This window comes from Rhododendron vialii, chromosome 11a, assembly GCF_030253575.1.
Source record: "Rhododendron vialii isolate Sample 1 chromosome 11a, ASM3025357v1".
In the NCBI taxonomy this organism is placed as follows: Eukaryota; Viridiplantae; Streptophyta; class Magnoliopsida; order Ericales; family Ericaceae; genus Rhododendron; species Rhododendron vialii.
In genome coordinates, this window is record NC_080567.1 from 25,391,536 (window position 1) to 25,411,204 (window position 19,669).

At 40.5% G+C, this 19,669-nt stretch overlaps 2 protein-coding genes and 1 pseudogene across 7 annotated transcripts; 1 reads left to right on the forward strand and 2 right to left on the reverse strand.

Annotated features, from left to right (window-relative positions):
• The first annotated feature begins 1,286 nt into the window (after positions 1-1,286).
• LOC131306509 (uncharacterized) lies at positions 1,287-3,404 on the forward strand. Its single transcript, XM_058332789.1, has 2 exons — positions 1,287-2,190; positions 2,320-3,404. Exons 1-2 carry the CDS (start codon positions 1,293-1,295, stop codon positions 3,357-3,359), a joined length of 1,938 nt encoding a protein of 645 aa, XP_058188772.1. The 5' UTR covers positions 1,287-1,292; the 3' UTR covers positions 3,360-3,404.
• Positions 3,405-4,561: 1,157 nt separating this feature from the next.
• LOC131306516 (uncharacterized) lies at positions 4,562-6,529 on the reverse strand. 6 transcript variants are annotated; one of them, XR_009193924.1, is made up of 5 exons: positions 5,641-6,529; positions 5,393-5,512; positions 5,104-5,299; positions 4,863-4,962; positions 4,562-4,763 (listed from the first exon to the last, which is right to left on the reverse strand). XR_009193924.1 is itself a non-coding variant. In XM_058332797.1 (4 exons), the coding sequence occupies exons 1-4, from the start codon at positions 5,977-5,979 to the stop codon at positions 4,690-4,692; spliced, it is 633 nt and encodes a 210-aa protein (XP_058188780.1). In that variant the 5' UTR covers positions 5,980-6,529; the 3' UTR covers positions 4,562-4,689. The 6 variants fall into 6 exon arrangements, 2 of the variants coding, with proteins under 2 accessions (XP_058188780.1, XP_058188778.1); XR_009193923.1 differs by having other exon boundaries at positions 4,606-4,763; positions 5,835-6,529; XM_058332797.1 differs by lacking the exon at positions 5,104-5,299.
• A 4,813-nt stretch (positions 6,530-11,342) lies between these two features.
• LOC131307054 (protein MITOFERRINLIKE 1, chloroplastic-like) lies at positions 11,343-18,379 on the reverse strand (annotated as a pseudogene).
• Between the last annotated feature and the right edge of the window lie 1,290 nt (positions 18,380-19,669).

The following is a 19,669-nucleotide window of genomic DNA, read 5'->3' on the forward strand; positions in this document are numbered from 1 at the left end:
CCATGACCCACGCATCAACTACTCACTGCGGTTTTCAGTTCAAATTAGGCGGTAGCATATCACATTATATTCGTAATCCATTAAAGTCAATCCGTTGATCCTAGTTTCCGTGATAATTAACTCAATAAGTTCATTCAAGTCCATCGGGCATGTTTTTAGGTATGAAATATGTATTATTCTCCAAACACTAGAAATGATGCGTAAACGAACCCAATAGAGTCAATGAAAAGCTTCGACACGCGAGTTGAAGGATATAGGAAAGCAGCTGAAAGATACTGCAGCAGCTCAAGGAAGCAGCTGAAAGCAGCTCAAACTCCTAGTCTCCTACCGGTAGGTAGGCAAGTCCTACCGGTAGAACTTGAAGACAGAAAGGCCAACATTTCGGTAGAACCTAGACCTACCGGTAGGTGAACAAGTCCTACCGGTAGAAACTCCAATTCACGCAACCTACCGGTAGGCAAGCAAGTCCTACCGGTAGAACTTGGAAACAGAAAGGTCAACATTCGAATTTGTGCTTGACCTACCGGTAGGTATGGAATTCCTACCGGTAGAAGTTCGATACGTTGAGCAGCTTTTGAGCTGCTGCTGTACGTTTGAGCTGGTTACGAAGAAATTTCTCAATTGTTCTACCGGTAGGGAAAAGGCTCCTACCGGTAGGGAATCGATTTTCTTGTAAAGTAACAACGTTCTACCGGTAGAAAGGACAGGCCTACCGGTAGGAATCTAGGAAAAACAGACAATTCTAACAGCAACTACGAATTTTCAATCCAAACTTAAACACGACATTACAAGCACGATTCATGCACCAAATCACCCATAAAACATATAAAGAGAGGTAGAATTCCCTACCTCGAGTATCCAAGCCGAAACCAAAGAGATTCTGCAAGCCCTAGCTTCCGGAATCCCAACCGAGCTAAATACACCGAACCGAGCTCTATCCAATGCGATACGAGCCCGATTACACAAGTAGAAAATGGAGTTGAGGTTGATAGTTTTGGGTTTTGAGTTTAGAGGCGAGTTTTTGGGTGAGAGAGTGAGAGAGATGAAGAGAGCCGGGAGAGGAGAGAGAGAACCGAGAGATGGAGAGGGAGGAGAGAAATGAATTTTCTCTCCTGGCACACACACATATACACACATGCACTATATTACACTAACACCCACATTTTTCATACTCTTGCACATTAACCCGCAACCACAAATTCCACACTAAACCATCACTTATCCCTTTATAAAATATTAAAATTAAAATAAGGAAATTTACGGGTCTCTACAACGATGACGATTTGACAACCATGTTCCAAAATGCTGAGCTTGCTGGTATCGATGATATTATGATCACGGTGAGAGATGGTGCAAAGTTTTTCATGGATGAGGCCGTTCAAGCTACCCCAACTGCAAAATCTAATACCGGTAAGGGCAAGCAGACCATGATTGTCGACGATGACGACGTCATTCCGTCGTTCTGTTCCCACAAAAAAGTGAAGTTGCTATCTTCTGATTGGTCAGATGGTATTACAACGGTTGGTCAAAGGTTTGAGGGTGGCGCTTTGGATTTCAAAAACGTGTTGCGAAAGTTTGCTATCGAGCGGGGGTTCGAATATACTTTGTCAAAAAATGACAAGGTTCGTGTTACTGCCCAGTGCAAATATCGAACGGTCAAAAAATGCATGTGGCATGTGCATGCCAGAATAATGCCGGGGAATGAGTTTTTCCATATCTTAGATATGGACCTAGCTCACACATGTGGTTTTGCCGTACGGACGCTTACAAACCCGCATGCCACCGCAGAGTTGGTTGCTGACTTAGTTGGCGATGATGTTCGGGGCAAACACCAAACAAAGCCTGTTGATGTTGTTAAAGGAATCAAAAGAGATTATGGACTAAATATCTCGTACCACCAGGCATGGTGGGGAATTGAGAAGGCCAGGAGTCTCGTGTTCGGTGACTATGTGAAATCTTTCTCGTGTTTGAAATGGTATGTTGGCGCAGCTAAAAGCACAAACCCGGGCAGCCACATCGAATTGCAAATTGACGAGGAAACTAAACGGTTCAAAAGGTTGTTTGTTGCTTTCGGTGCATGTGTGCAAGGATTCAATCAGTGTCGGCCCCTAATTTTCCTTGTTGCAGCCCATCTTAAAGGGAGGTATAGGGGGACAATAATGGCAGCCACCGGGAAGAACGGCAACCAAGGTATATACAGTTCAAATATGCGATTAATTTAGTGTAACATGTCGTATTCATCTGTATGATGGTGGATTTTACTCCTATAATGTTGTGATTAATGTAGTTATCATGTTCTGTTTTGGTGATATATTGCAGGAATTTTTCCAATCTGTTTTGCAATTGTTGATGGTGAAACTTACGAAAATTGGCGTTGGTTTTTGGAGCATTTACGATCAATACTTGCGCCTGGGAGGGATATCACCTTCATATCGGACCGTCATACGGGGTTGCTTATGGCTAGGCGGGACATATTTCCAGAGTCCGGTCATGAGTATTGTCTTCTCCACTTGAAGAGGAATTTGAGAGATCATTTGAAAGGAACAACCAGAGCTTATAAAGAGAGGGTGGTGAGTGAGTTTGTTCGATGTGCGTATGCTCCTACACGGGAGATTTTCCACCAAAATATGACTAAGCTTTTGAGTCATGATGATGGTAAGGTGGAAGAATTCCTAACAAATTTACGCCATGAAAATTGGAGCAATGCATTTTTCCGGGGTCAACGGTACGGCGAAATGACATCCAATGTTGCCGAATTATTCAATGCGTGGATCGAGGCTGAGAGGCACCTTCCGATCACAATTCTTGTTGATGACCTGAGAAAGAAGATCATGAACCTAATGTCAGAGAGGAGAGAAGAAGCAAGCAAATGGGGGTGCCAAATTTGCCCAGAAATGGACAAGAGGATGAGGGCATCGTTCAATGAGTCGAGGACATGGGTAGTCAGCGCAGCCGGTGATGGTGTCTATGAGGTGCACTCTTTTCCTAACGTAACAGTTGACATTATTAGGCGCATTTGCTCATGCCAAAAATGGCAACTTACTGGGTTTCCATGTGCCCACACTGTTATCGTGCTTTCTTCGAGTGGGAAGGATATGACCGAGTATGTGGACCCCTATTACTTTTCACAAACATTCGGTGCCTCTTACTCCACCTCGATCCACCCGATACCAACTGTGTGGATGCCCGAGCGTCCGGTTGTTGAGGATTTTCTCCTTCCTCCACTTTGCAAGAAGCCACCCGGACGACCCAAGAATAAGCGAATTCCCTCAAGGGGGGAGAACGTAACTTTTATTAGATGTGGGAGGTGTGGCAAGATGGGGAAACACAATCGCCAAACATGCAAAGATGCTATGTAGCTTTGCCAAAAGTGTTGCGAAGGAACTTGGGAACTCTAAATAAGTGCCTTTAGCACGGAACTCATACAAGTTTTTTTTAGTTTTTATTAAATAATACGTGCGGTTAACCCGGATATGTTGGTTTTCGTTTATTCGTAGGAAGCAAGTTTTATTTATGTTGTGGTTTCATGTTCCGCCTTACGCAGCAAGACATTGTTTTAGGAGTTTTATGTTAATGTCAAAGGTGCAGATTTATTTGGCCTGATATGATTGTTTATGCTTCTGAACTGACACTGTTTTCATGGTAATAAAATCATGTTTTCTTGCAATGAAATCAACGTAGTATATGACCAGGGAAAGAACAAGTAAGAAATTTTTTATCAACTAATCAATTCGAATCTGATTATAATTTATGGTCAACTTATCATGTCATATCTCATTCGAAAAGGTTGCGAATTATGATTCAGTAAAGTGGCACTGTTTTCGTGGTAATAAAATCATGTTTCATGACATAGATCACTGAAGAATATGACCAGGAAAATAATAAGATATTTGGGAACAACTTTTCAATTCGATTTTGATTTGCAATGGTGGTCAACTTATCATGTCATGTCTCATGAAATAATGTGGCGAATCTCAATTCTCTAAATGTTTTCTAAAGTTTTTATGTTATAAACTGGCCATGATACAATGCAACTTGAACTATTACAACACAAGTTTGGTTATCTTACACAACCGGTTTAATGATTTCAAGTTGGCCAATACCTATTCCTTTTTCCTTGTTGGGTATCAATATAACATGATCAGTATATTCCGCAAAGAAAATGGCCATAGTCCTGTTTGTCATGAACCGTTCAACATGATCTAACCTTGCAGAATATTATCAACAAACCATGAGTTGTTGGCCAACTTTTACATGATTCAAAAAGTATCTTGAGGCAAACATAATTCATGTGTAGTTGCCCGAATCTGTGCTCAATTTTACTTAACAATTCCAAATGACCACAATCAAAAGAATACATTCTGAATGGCAATCAAAATAATAGTGAACCAAACGCCGAAAACCACCTGGACATGTTGTACCAACAATTGCAAAGCATCCACCCAAAACTTTATTCACAATCATGCCTGGTGCATGCAAAATATGAATACATCATCCTTAAAACAAACACTAAACATCCAATTATCCCAAAAAACGTTCCATAAACAACTAACATCATCCTATGTTCAAAGAGTTAGCAAAGACGACGTCAGGAATACCATCTACTACTATCCTAACTCCACAAATGGGCTGCACCACTTAGGAATGCTTTAACTATTTCAGACCGGATTTTATGACATGCTGCTTTCCTTAGGATCGGCGCAATTTCTTCGTTTTGATAGTATTGCCGGATGATATAACACACAATAACACCGCAATCGAGGCTGAAACCAAAAAATAAAATTAACATGATAAGTTGACCATATTACGCTGAGCGTTCTTAGAAATCGTGTGTCATGTAGATCAGTTTCATCCAAGCTCACCTACTATCTTCCTGTTGGGGACTGTCACTGTGGGTTCGCAATCCTGGGTGGTTAGCAATCCATCTCTAGTGCTTTTCCAATAACTTTCCACTTGATTTTTCTGACACAAAACCATCGTGAACAGTTGGTGAATATAACATGATATGTTGACCATACACGTATAATGATAAAAGTTAGGGAAAAACTTTTCATGACATACAAGTTATGGAAAAACATATTATCAGTTGTTCCGCTGCCTTACAGTGGGCATCCACCCCGGTTCTCTCCCTCATAGAATTGTAAAACTTCCAGCTCCCCTCTTCATTGTTGAGGACAAGTAATGTCCAATGATAACCAAAGTGGATTGGAAACATCAAGTATCGGTAAGAAGCCGTTTGTGGCATCATTCTTTCAAGTATTTTTTTGCGTTCTATAGGACACTTACACCCTAGCATTGTCTGCACCCGACATTAACGTAAAATAAACACAAGATGAATGTGATCTAAAAGTTCATCACGTGTCAGTGAATACTCAGCAAGGTCGCATCTTACCAAAAAATTGCACGTGAATACATAAACCGTCTTGTTCTTCACTTGTGTGCAATCACCCTGCATCTGATCTGCCACACCTCCTTGCTCAGTTGATAGGATCTCCACGTATGCATCAATAACCTATGAAACCATATGGCATTTGAATTTTATCATTATATGTCATGACAAGTCAGAAACTAATGAAGATCATTAAACCGACGACTAAACGCAATAAAATTCATAAACTTGACATTCCATTAATCACTTACATTCCCTGATATCGCAGGATCAACAATGAGTTGACGGATATCTTCAACAAACACGGAACATCCCAGAACGGTCCTTGACCATATAATCGTGCTGCATACAAACGAGGGAGTGACATGGTCAATTTGTTCTTTAGAATATTTAGAACATATAGAATGAAATACCAAATTATAAGAGCTCAGGTGCTGAATTTTACCTAGTATAGGCTTCATCCCACATTTTTTTAATCTTAGCTTTCTCCTCGCTCGAGAGTAGACGGTGCACTGCGTTTGTCCTAAGGTTTCTAATCGGTTTAGGCTTAAAAGGTCCCTTTTCCGGCCCTGCGATAAAATTGTCAACATCGATCACTCCTTTGGGGTCGACTTCTGCATCTACTTTTGACGATTCTGATGTATGTCTCTTACGTTTCTGTCCATACTCGTACTCTTCTTTTTCGGTGTCCTTCCTCATCCTCGCTTTCAGACGGGTAATCATAGAACGCTCTTGCTCCTCCGGTGTCATGGGTCTGTATTTCTGTGTCACTTCGTGTACCGCTGTCTCCGTAAGTTGATCCCATAGATTACTATTTTCACTCAGTAGGACCAAAACACTTTCATCCAAGCTTTCAATCTTCTTGTCCTTAATTGCAATTTCTCTCGCATGTATCTCCTCAATCTGTTTCATATGGTCCTTCATATTCGCTATTTGGTCACGGAGCTCACCAATTAGCCTTGAATTCTGATCATGTTCTGTTGGATTACCGATGTATTCAACACTAGGACCACTGTCCCGAATATAACTGATTCGTGATGCAATTTCAGCACCATATTCCATGTGCAAACTGCCCTGTTTCAAGAAATCCTCCACCGTGTGCTCACTTTCCTGAGTCCTTATCATTCTCGCTGAATCCCCCTTTTTTTCGATCACCAATGCATGTTTACGCTTACTACATTGAGTCCCATTATCATACTTTGCTGAACCATTTCTCCCCTCATTTCCAATCTTTTCCCTCGACATTCCAGCATCGCCATTGTCTACGTTCCCAGAAACCATATTGGTATCATGAACATTTTGTTGTTGTGAAACCACCTGATGAATTGGAAATCAAACATGTCACTGCAGGTTACAGTTATGATTAAAGTACCAAGATTCAATGACTACAAGATTGCAAACATGATCATTTTCAAAAAACAAGGATTGAACAAGCATCGAATCTAACAACCAAAAAAATTGAACAAGCGTCGAATCTAACATCCAATAAAAGGGATTTTGCCAAGTACATTTAATAAAACACATACTTGATCAGATTCAAGCTCATTGAGTGCTATTTCCCTAAACGCATTTACCAAATCCATTGTCCTCCACTTAATTATACCCAGTGATTCTTCGGTATTGAAGGGCTTCACCAGATTGGTGTGCTCGCATAGCCAGTACTGCAAATTTTAGAAGAAACATAGTAAATGCATCATATTTGTTCACAACTTCAAAAAGTAGTTTAAAATAGCAAACTACTTACCAGAAGAACCACGACACACCTTGACACCCCCCTTGGGTCGTCATGATGCTGTCTTATTGATGTCATTAGTTCATCCAGAATCGCCCCACACCAATCATAGTTTCGTAACCGTTCCAAGTCCTCAACACGTTCCAAATATACCCATTTCACAGTTGTCCCGGCAGGGAAAAAAAGACTATGTAATAGGTAGGCACACAGTAGCCGTACAAAATCTTGCCTTCCGGCCTTGTTGTTTTTAACCGCATACTGTTTCACAAGTTCCTTTAGCGATGAACTCGATAAACGTTCTGCTTCGATAAAACCTCTTCTCGCCATTTCAACTCCTTCTCTAGATCCATACTTGAAACTGACCTTTTCAGAGTCCCCTGTTATGCCAAATATACTAAATATGTCATCCCGTGTTATCCTAATAGTCTTGCCTCCCAATGTAAACCCACCAGTGTCAGGATCATATGCGTTGATGATCTTGATAATCATTTTGTCGCTTTTTCGACAATGCGCGGATGTCAACTTGTTATCAATAATGGACTTGAAAATTTTCTAGAATGGAGTTCTCTTCATGATTTTCTTGTGATCCTCACTCAAATTCAGCTCCTCAATTAATGTCTTTATGCCATTTAGGCTTGCACGATACGCTGTCTCACGTATTTCCCCCACATTTACATCTCGATCTTTCCTCGCACGAGGATGTTTGCCCTTAATTCCTTGCGCTACACTCCCAGATCTTGTGCTTTTCGGCGCAGACTCTTCCACAACCAGTCGAGGATGTTTTGCCTTAATCCCTCGTGCTACACTCCCAAATCTTGTGCGAACCTTCGAGGACCCTTCCACATCATGATTTGCTTGTGGTCTTATACCTTTTAACTTTGAGGGTGGCGTATCGGCAACTGCCGCATCATTTAAATCCACTTCTTTTTGTTTCACCCTAGCTCCCCCTTCCACATTAGTAGGCTTAACTCCTGAAATAATGTTGGACATTCCATTAGGTCATTAAAAGGGAGGCAAATATGGAGAGTGTTCATGAAGCTTTCATGATCAAACAAGTCTGGATAATGTATGAAACATGAAATTTTTACACTCAAAACTTGTATTGGCCAAACTTAAGTCATGCAACATCAATTATTTCGAAAAAAAAAAATTTAATTTGACTATATTTTTTTTCCAATAATTGATTACTTTGTCCAACCAGACATGATACGCTGACCTTGCTAAAAGTGTGCATGATAAAGTGACCATGTTTAAGGAAATTCTAATAAATAATTATTGGCTAGTTTCAAGTAGACGGGTCTTGGCTACTAGCATCACTTGACAATGAATTCAGGTTGTCAAATTTACTTCACGGTTGACCATTGTTACATAATAACTTGGCCCCATATTAGCATGCCTTACTCATTCACCAAGTTGGCCAACCAAACGACAGAAATGCATATATCAAACAGTTTGATGGTTAAATTACCATGGTATTACATGGTTAAATAACCATAACGATTACAATGTTACATTACCATGCCTATTATAACTTCGAGCCGATTTTAAAAAAAACATGACAAACAGTTTTATGAATTTAACATGATCAGTTGACCACATATTTGCATTTTTTCCCATTTGTCAAAAAATTTTGAGCTCCAAATTCGAATGGATGGATTCTGTTAAAGATGAATATTGACGATTAATATGATAAGTTTACCACATATTTGTTTGACTTCTTCAATGATCAATTTGGCAAACCGGACAACACATGGTCATATTTCACATTGCTATTGTTTCTTAAAACATGGGTAAATTACCATCAAAACCGGAAATAACATAACATAATCAAACCGTTACATGGTTAAATGGTTAAATTACCACGACAATACACGGTAACATTACCATGCCGATTACAACAATACATTAATGTTAACATTGAAATCATGGAATGCAACACGCACACTAAAGGATAAAGAAGATATCATAGTAGGTTATTTTTGGGTATATCGGCTTCAATCTTACTGAACCCAGCCAATTACCCAACTGATTGATGCCTTATCGTGAAAAACGACAACAAATTTAGCACAATGGCCGTAAACCAATCAGTTATATAAGCGTAACTTCGCTCCAACTAGGAAAACCAATCAAATCAACCGAAGAACAAAAGGGGGTTTAAGGGATATACTTACTTAATCTGACCATGTCGGATTCGTCACCTTCTTCTCCGCCAGATTCTTCAACCGCGTAGGACTTGATTGATTTTTTCCGTCGCGAAGTTTTCCGGTAAAAACCCCATTCGGAAAGGACGGGGGAGTGCATTCGCCGTTGGGCGCCGACGGTATTTGAAAAAATGGAGGACGAACGGGATTTGGTTCTTTGACTGGTTTGGGTTTATACAGAGAAGGGTTTTCCAAAAAATTTCAGCCCCAAATTCGAATGGATTATTTCCGTTTAGGATGGATAAGTCGATTGATATCAATCACGACAATCTCGGGACGAGGACGCGAGGATTTCGCAGAACTGCAACCCAGAAGAAACGGCACTCTCGCGAGGACGGAAAGTTTTATGGTTTCGTCCCCAAATTCGAGTCTCTCTCTATATTATATATATAATATATATAATAGGTAAACAATGAAAAAAGGGCAGAAATGGCATAAAAACTAAGAGGAGGACGGAATCTTAAATAGCTAAAAATGGGAGGACGAAATCATAAGTCTGTTATGATTATCCTTGTTGCGCGTCCTTCGATCTATTTCGACACACCTCCCTGTATCATGCATCCATTTCATTATTAGCATAGTTCACCGGTCAGCTAAAAAACGAGCAGAGTTTACTAGATTTGAGTTACTATATGAAGTTTTAAGCACACCAAAGAGTCTTCCTAAACTGCGCAAAGACCGAGAAAGCAAGCTTGTAGCATTCTGGAATGCAAGCTATCTCCAACCAGTGAAGCAACGAGCAACTTACGAGCTTAGTTTCTATGTCTGGTTATCCTCCAATATTCAAGTTTTGAATCTTTTCTGACTATAGCACTCTGTTCGAGGACAATTGTTTCAAACCTCATGTTCATGGTTAAGTAGTTTTTAAGAATCAGCCAAACTTATTCTTAACACTATTTAAATGTACGTGGAAACTCTGACCTAGGTGTTTGGTACCCTACAAGAGTTCGTTTTGCACTTATGACTTTCCCTAATGTATGACGTTATGTTTGTGCACGTATTGTGATTAACGTTTATGTTCTTGTCATTTATCTGGTTCTGCGAGGATAGTTTGGATTTATGTTTCTTAGAGTAACTTATGGTTTGGTTGGCTTTGTATTTACACAAGACCAATCTCATTTTGCTGTAGACAGTTACTTTTGGTTCTCTCTTTTGCGTTATAGCATGGTACCAGAGCAGGTATTCGTATAGCTCGTTCATTTTGCACTAGGCGCTGTCACTGCTGTCCCTGCAAGTTATTATCTTGTCGCCAACTACCTTATGGTCATTTTCTTCCCTCCATTTGCATCTTCTTCAAATATGTGTCAGCTTCAAATTTAGATTTGTATTTGCACTTGGACGCCATGTCGGACTAACAAATTCATGTTATTAGTGTCACGGGTAAGACCAAGCCTCGAGTTACTATGGATGAGCGCAATTTTTACCATCAAAAGGGACATTGAAAGAATGCGTGCCTGAAGCTTTTCCAGTCAAAGGGATGCCGTTCTTCTTCCTTGATTACTGTGTCATCCTCTAGAGGTCAGAATCAGATTAGCTTTCTCACCCTTTTTTAGCTCTTGCCTCCGGGGGTGTTTCACCTCCTTTGTTTGAGCAATTCGTGGCTACCACTCAAGGAATCATCCACAAGCTTCAGTGGTGCCAACAATTTACATGGTTCTTATACCACAGGTATCTCACTTCTCACCTACCACATGATTTTTTAATTCTGATTCTTCCCATCATATGACTCCCGTTGTCTCACTCAATAACTCTGTGTTTCCATGTCTCCCCCATTTGTATTGCGACAGTAAATGGCTTCCCCTTGCACGTTGATTCTATTGGTTTTGTTCTTTGTAGTGCATCGCTGTTTTGCTTTTCATGTTTGTTTTCTATGTTTCTCAATTATCTTTAACACAACAAACAGCATGGACATGCCATGTGGCAAGTCCATTAAACTATAATATCTTTCATGGTGGGAAACACCAGGCACACAACTGAGATATGGAGGGACAAGGCAAGGACACCCATGGGGCACAACGGGTGGCTACTATAAATTTTAATTACCATTGAACTGCCTTACAGTGAGCGTTTGAATACAAAAAATGAATTCTCATAGCCAGTGTAGGCGATTATCAACTCAGAATCCTAGCTAATGACAGCAAATTACAAAAATTCATTACACCTGAAAACACAATCATACCAATTGAATCAAGTTGGAGCCACAGAAATTTCATTGTGGTTAATATACTGATTCAAAATCACGAGTTTTGTGGTCTCAAACACGAAATATCCAATCGCGGAAAAGCAAGCACTGTAAAGCACTCTCGGCCCCATACCGCGGGTCAACCCCACCCACCCTTCTTCCTTCAAAATCTGCTTCACGGTAGCAGAAACCCCAGTAACCATAGCAGCAGCCACCTTATTCACAGCCTCCCCATGACCTTGAGTCATCAACCTAGTCTTAACAACATCCAACTGGGTAGTCAAAGATGCCGATATCACCCCGTCCAAGGCACCACAACAAACACTTTGAACAGGATCCAAATGGGCCTGCTTCGTCAACCTCAACAACACCGCGGTTTTCACATACTCAAAAGATGAATAACTCAACACACCAGCAGGCAAATTCCTCAATAATGTAGCAGAGTACCCTGCATACAACCCTAAAACCCCATCCCTCTCTAGAATCCTCAACAAAACCTCCCAAGACCGACCCTTCGCTCCGGCCTGCATTCGCTGCGTGATCAACTCCTTCGGCACCATGATTGCCAACGATATGATGTTGCCCATGGCGCCAGCGGTAGGAGTGATCAACACGGACGGGTAATTGGGTAATTTGGACAAAACGGATTTTCGAACTCACAAGTACCGAAGTACACAGCAGAAGAGGCAGTAGACCCCACGATAACAGCAAAAACACCAGAATAAAACCCCAGGATGCCTTCACTCTGGACGGTCTTACCGACGGCGTCTAAAGCGCTGCTGTAGATTTCTGACGCCCCTTGTAGGTGAACGCGCCGGCGATGCCGCCGGCGGCTGCGCCGATGAGGGAGCGTTCGAGGATGGTTAGGGTCTGGATCTTCGGGGAGGCTTTTGTGGCGGGTTTTGGGCAATTCTGGGATGTGGGTTTTTGTGGGTTTTGGAACTTAGGGAAAGGAAAAGAAAGGAAAAGAAAATAAAAGAGAAGGAAAATGAGAGGAAAATTAGAGAGAAAATTTACTATTCACTACACTCAAAATCTTTATTTTCTTCTCTCTTTCTCTACAACCAAACAATAGGAGGAAAAATTCTTTAATTTTCCTTTCTTTTCCCTGAGTTCCAAACAGAACCTAAGGGTTTTGTTGGTTTGGTGTGGTTTGGGTGTGGGATTGGATGGGCTTGTGGATATGAGGGTGTTGAGGTGAGTGTAGAGGTGGGTGGAGAGGAGGGTGCCATGCCCACGATTTTCAATATAAATTAATAAACAATTTTAATAAAACATCCTCTCATTTATATATAATACCCCAAAAGAAAGTTCACACCTATTTAATTCATAATTCAACTCCCCAAGTTTATAGAGTTACAACTTCGGCACTCCGGCCCCAAATAAACTTAAGTACGAGTAATAACAAGTTGTTAAATTACAACGGTTTTGTCAAAAAGAAATACTAGCATGAATAGTTACAAATCCATCATCTTTATCAAAAGTGAGTCGATTACAAAGATATTTAAGTAACTAATGAATTCGCTCCCAAAAGTCTTAATGCCCAAGCACACGAATGTATACAATCTATTGTCCAGCATTTGGTCCTGAAAAGAAACATTAGATTGAGCTACACTAGTCCAGTAGGAATTTTTTTTTACCAATTCTATGTTTAAATATGAAGCCGAGTGCAAAATGAGATGACAAGGAAATGTAGTTCAATCAAGAGGTAACAACGAACTCATAGGTGTATCGACGCTCATTACGATCGCTCAAGGATATGCCTTTATCACAAAAGCCACACAATTCTCAAGACACATGCACTTTACCAACTCAACACGACTCACTATTCCAAACTCCCACCATCGGTATTTCCACCCCTTCCATTACCGTATAATATTACGAGGATTACCATGTTACCACTTCTTGCGTCACGGTGATCCCAAACGACTCGAGTCACTATATTACTACCCCTTGCGTTATGAGACCCATCTAAGTCTTCGTATTACCATCCATTACGTTACGAGACTCCCCAAACCAGCTTCTGACTCAAACAACTACCTTCTCACACAATATGCAAGTTAAGACTCTTCCATGTTCACATTCATAGATGAGACTTCATACAACATGTCACGTTATCACAAATGTGCCATAAACATTCACAAGTGCCAACAATCAATAGAAAGCATTTAAATGAAGCTTTAACTAAGTAATTCCTCAGCCGTTCCTCACTAACGGAAGGCCAATGGGTCACAAATATCATCCACAAATCATAGGAAGTCGAAACGATAGAACGAGGATCTCAAGGGTAGCCAACGGATGTTGGAAAGCCGACACACCCTAACTCTAATGGTCATAACTTTTTGTATACTCATAGTATTAAGGTGATTTTAGTGGCAATGAAAAGCTAACTTCAAGACCTTGGAATCGATATAAAGTTTGCATGAATTGGACGTCAGACGAGAAAGTTATAACCGTTTGAAGTTGGGCTGAAAACCAGAAGACGGGCAGAATGTCCAGAGAGGGAAGGGGTGTCGATACCTCATGTTTGGGTATCGATACCTGGCTGTAGATTTCCAGAAAAGGAAGGGGTATCGATACCCCTTGTTTGGATATCGATACCACACAGTTCTGAGGCAATTTTCTGCAGTTTCGACAGACTTTCAAAGCACCAAAAGGGGACGATCAAAGCATGAATCTTACACCAAGTCAACATATATACACATAAAAGAGGTAAAGAAGTCCCTACCTCAAGACGATAATCAAGAGCTCCGAGATTAGAACAAGTCCTAGCTTTCTTGAACTTCAAATCTTCGATTCAAGCTCAACCCAAGGATTTCCGAGCTCTAAGACACGATCGGAAGGTTGGAGGGAGGTTGATTCTTGATGATTTTGTGTAATGGAGTGGAGTTTTGTGTGTGTGAGAGAGAGAGAGAGAGAGAGAGAGAGAGAGAGAGAGAGAACGGATGAGAGAGAGCTGGGGAGATAAAAATGATTCTCTACACCACACACACACTCCTTATATACTCCTATATCTTTTTATCATACCAACACGCCCTCAACTCTCTATTCTTCCATATAAGCCTCAATTTAACTAATCACCAATAAGTCACATTTTCCGAATTAGCCTTTTAATAAATATTTCAATAATTAAAGAAAATACGGATCTCTACAGAGGGGGAGTCGGAGAGAAGAGGCCGAGGGGTGTGCAGATTAGTATGTCCATTTTGGAGTACTAATAATTGCTTTGCTCCTCACTCTGAGTATTATCGATGATAAAGATAAAGAAATCGACGAGGCACACCGACCGGAGCCACCAACGGCGCGCAGGGCCCACTCCGGCCACCAGAAAGTTGATATGAGCCGTTCAAAAAAAATTTACAAAAAAACAAGTGGGTCCATGTGAAAATCAATGACATCCGTCGGTGGCTCCGGTTGGTACCATTTGATTGGTTTCGTAGCATTGACACCTGGAAGTTAGAACTCCCGTTCGTGAGTAATTATTCAATAGTTTGTGAGTAATTATTCAATAGTCCTGGAGTACCATGCCAATCAATCATGTAACGAAAAATTTTACGAGTGACACATAATCATCCTCTCTTGTTGGGCGGTTGGGGGATGAGAGGTAGCGATAATTTATTACAGCACCACATAAAACATGCGACGTGATACTCTTGAGTATTGAATAATTTTCTTACGGCACCACATAAAACATGCGACGTGATACTCTTGAGTATTGAATAATTTTTTCTTATAGCACCACATAAAACATGCGACGTGATACTCCTGAGTATTGAATAATTTTCCCCCGAGTTGAGGGGAGCTTCTAACAACACCCCTCTTTTGTCTCTCTCCAAACAAATAAAACTCCAGATTAAAATACTCATTGGGTTTGTTTGGTACTCATTGGTGGGGGGGGGGGGGGAGCAAACGAAAAGTTTTGCTCTTCCTCTATTTGGTTTGAGAAGAAATAATCAAACAAAGGCCTATGAAGAGCAAATTTTTCTATAAACTTTTCTCAAGCTTTCCTTTTCTTTTCCTTTCTTTTCTTTTCTTTTTCATAGGTACGAGACAGACTGTTCGTCTATCGCACCCGATGGTTTGTTTGGAAGTTGGGAAAAAAAGGGAAGAGAAGAGAATTTTTTTTATAGGGCCTGTTTGGAATTTGTGAAAAATGAGAGAAAGGAAAAAAATAATAATAAAGAAGCAAAGTGTGAGAAAATTAGAGAAAAATTTTTGTTATTCCAATACTCTATTTTGTCCTTTTCATTTTTTTTCCCCTCTCAAACCAAACGAGAGAGGATAATTTTTAGATTTCCCTTTGTATTTCTTTCCTTTCCCTAGATTCCAAACAAACCCTGATAAATAACTTGGTCATTTGTTGTTTGGTTTGGAAAGAAAGAGTGGATTTTTTTTTTTGAAGGGTAATGTTCATTGCCAATATCAATAAGGATCCAGAGGATCGATTTACAGAGGGAATCACACAAGCGGGGAACAAACTCAGAATACAAGCATCAAATCACCAAAAATCAAAACCCTAGATTACAATAAGCGTAAGAACACGATAGAGGCCCGAGCGGTTGACCCGTGAGGCGGAGACATCCGCCAAGCCGAGGAAGGGACGTTGCCATTGCTGAGTCATTACGTTCCCTAGAGATCCAGATGAGGGGAAAATCACCAAGGAGTGGCTACTCATGAACACCTCTGGCCACACACCACTGCCGGAGAAGCCCAAAAGCCGATGAGGCCAAACCAGACCAGAACAAGAACAAAACAAAGGAATTATTTACCCACCACCACAACCACACCAGATCCAAGGAGACCCGAAACAGTACCAAACCGGACTGGGAGACAAAGAAAGAGTGGATAAAATGACAAATTAAAATGTTAGGCAAGTGAATTTTTCCTTAAAGTTTTCTCTATTTCCTTGTTAATTGTTTTCTCCACTTTTTCCTCATTTTCTCTAAGGGCTTGTTTGGGGTTTGTAAATCATTGTGTCTTCTCCATCCTCATTTTCGTCCACATACAATGTAATTGTTTTCACGAGGTAAAACCACACCACTAATGTTATGGTGCCTATGTCAACCAAATTTTGGGTATTATATGACGTGTGATATAACATGCGTCACTTGTCAATCAATACATTAATGACACATTATATGACCATAAAATGCAATGACCAAATGATTGCTGATAGAAAAAGAGAGAATTTTTGGGAGGTCCACTATAACATATTTCTAACCCCATTAGTCCATTTCTAAAGTTCTTAACCCCTCTAGTCTACTAATAATTGCAATGATAAAAACTACCCTATGTAAAAGAACAAGGGCCTTGTTTGGCAAACACAAAAAATGTATTTTTCCATTTTTTTTCGATTTTATTGCAACCACGGAACCACCACCACACCCACCACCACCACCACGCCAAGATATAACGTTATATGTGTGATAAATATTTTTATTTTCTTTTTTTATTCATGTTTTGAGCTCTTCCCTTCTTGAACCCGCCACCCCTTAACATATAACCTTATATATGTGACAAAAATTTCTCTTCTTTTTTAACCTGTTTTGAGCTCTTCCCTTCCCTTAACATATAAGGTTATCTGTCTCAATCTGCGTTATTGTCTTATGTTTGGTACTACATCAACAAAAGTGCACATATAATCTTATATATTTCAATTTGTCCTCTATCTATATGTTATCAAAAACGAAGATAGATTTGGGACATATAAGATTATCTATTGATATTTGAAACGTATTTTTTTACAACGCAAGCACATATAATATTCTATGTGTATATCTGAATTTTGTACCATACCAAATATGTTTTTTGCATGTTGAAAAAGTGCACATATAACTTATATGTCACAATCTACTTTCTTGCCTTATGTTTGCTAATACATTAACAAAAATGCACATATAATCTTATATGTTTCAATCTGTTCTCTGTACATTATAAAAAACAAAGATAGATCTGAGACATATAACCATGAACCCCTAGCCCCTTCTCTTCTCCCCTGCATTGGTGGCCGTCGCCGGGCATCCGTCGCCGGGCATCCATCACCGGTAGCCGTCGCAGCACCTACCCCTGATCTCTCTCCATCCCCTTCCAATCGCGTGTGTCCGATCATATAGATACCTGGCCAAATCCTTATTCTAATTTCCACCGCATTCTCGCATACTATCATTAAAAAATCAGAAGATGAGTGCTAGTTGATTGTCATCCTTTGTGTTCTTGGAATATGGGACGATGAACTGCTCCATCGTGATTCATGCCCCCACACCCACGTATTTTTAATTTACCTGAATGCTTCCTGGAGCAAAAGCTCCACCATCTCATGTCCCATAGCTTTTGGAACGACCGCCTCAACTTCAGCATCGACGCCACCACCCTCGCGCAGAACCCCAACCTCCCACTCGTCTTCCGCCTCTGGTCCGATCGACCATGGGCGACAAGGACATCAGTGAGGTCGCTGTGCCCATGAACAAACTCCTTGACCGCGCCGAGCGCGTTGTGGCATCTGTCCACAACTTTTCTCCGACTGCAGAGAGAGAGAGAGAGAGAGAGAGAGGAGGCTGTGCTCCAGACTTATTTTTGGTCTAGGGTTTCTTTTTATATGACAGCTTATATAGGAGGGCATTTTTGTCTTGGTTTAATTTCTTTTTTAAAAGAAGCGGACTTAAGGCCTTACTGAACTATATTAGTGGACTAAAGGGATTACAAACATTAGAAGTGGACTAACTGGGTTACAAGTTCTCTATAGTGGATCCTAGACCAATTTTTTATAGAAAAAATTATCACCAACTGATCAATTCACTACGCCAAATATTGCTTTTACCGACGGTATTATTACCGGCGGTAAAAAAACTGCCGTTAAAAGCTATTTTTACCGGCATTAGTAAAACCGCCGGGAATAACTACCTAAAACGGCGGTATTTTTAAAAATGCCGTTTTTACAAACTTTTACCGGCGGTTTTATAAAATACCGCCGGAAATAATAGAATATACGGTTTTTTTAATACCGGCGGTTTATTACCGCCGTTTATAATAATACCGACCCGTATAATATAAATATTATTATTTATCCTACATGACGCAATATGCGGGTCAGCCCAGTTGGTAGCACGCGCGCTATAGGATCCGGAGGTTCCGGGTTCGATTCCTGGGAAAGCAAAAAAAAATTAACCACCGATTTTATTGCCGGCGGTATTATTACCGGCGGTTCTTTACTGCCGTTTTTAGTATTACCGGCGGTTTTCTAATGCCGCTTTTGTTTTTCCGACAATTGTTTTCCCGGCGGTTTATTTCCGGCGGTTTTTGAACTATTACCGGCGGTTTTGAGTATTACCGGCGGTTTTGGGACTATTAACGGCAGTCTTCTCATGCCGCTAATACTAAAATTTGGCATAGTGATTAGACCAAATCTAATGACCTCTCCGCAAAGTTTTTTTCCCCAATAAATAGGAGCTACAAGTAATTTAAGGGGAAATGCAAACCATTTTTTGGAGGGAAAAGTTGTCTTGATTTGTTACGGCAAGGGGTGAAACATATAGTAATCGAAGACTGCTTGATGTCTTGAATTTGGTCTTCCTCCTGTGGTATAACCCCCGACCCGCACTCTTTTTTTTGGTTGGTTGTGGATGTACCGAATCAAACAGCTATCCATGCTAAAGAATTCTGGGAGGTAGTTGGTATTCGTCTTCTTAAGTATTTGCTCGCCAGATTTCACCACTTGGGTCTTCTGACTCTTCTCTAACTTCTCATCTAAACTTATTTACTCAATTTGGGGTGAGTTGGCGCATTTTATTTCCTCAAGTGTGTTGCTTGATCTGGCTCCATAGGATCACTCGAAATGATGCTCAAAATTGGGTGGAAACGGAAAATTGGGTGGCTCATTTCCACCCACAATAGGAATTGCATCGAACCTTATAGCAGAATGTTGGATTTTACTAGATGACCTCCAAATAGCTCACGACATGAATCTGATTGGCATTAAAATAGAAACAGATGATTCTGATTGATTAATGATGGCCCGTCTTGGAAAATATTGTCATGAACAATATTACTCCATCTGTGATTGCAAGTCTCTCCTAGTGCTGTTGAAGGCAGAAGTGAATCCTAGAGTGGACCCATTACCTTATATATCTGCTGTTAATTGCAATGGTTAAGTAATCCTAGAGAATTCA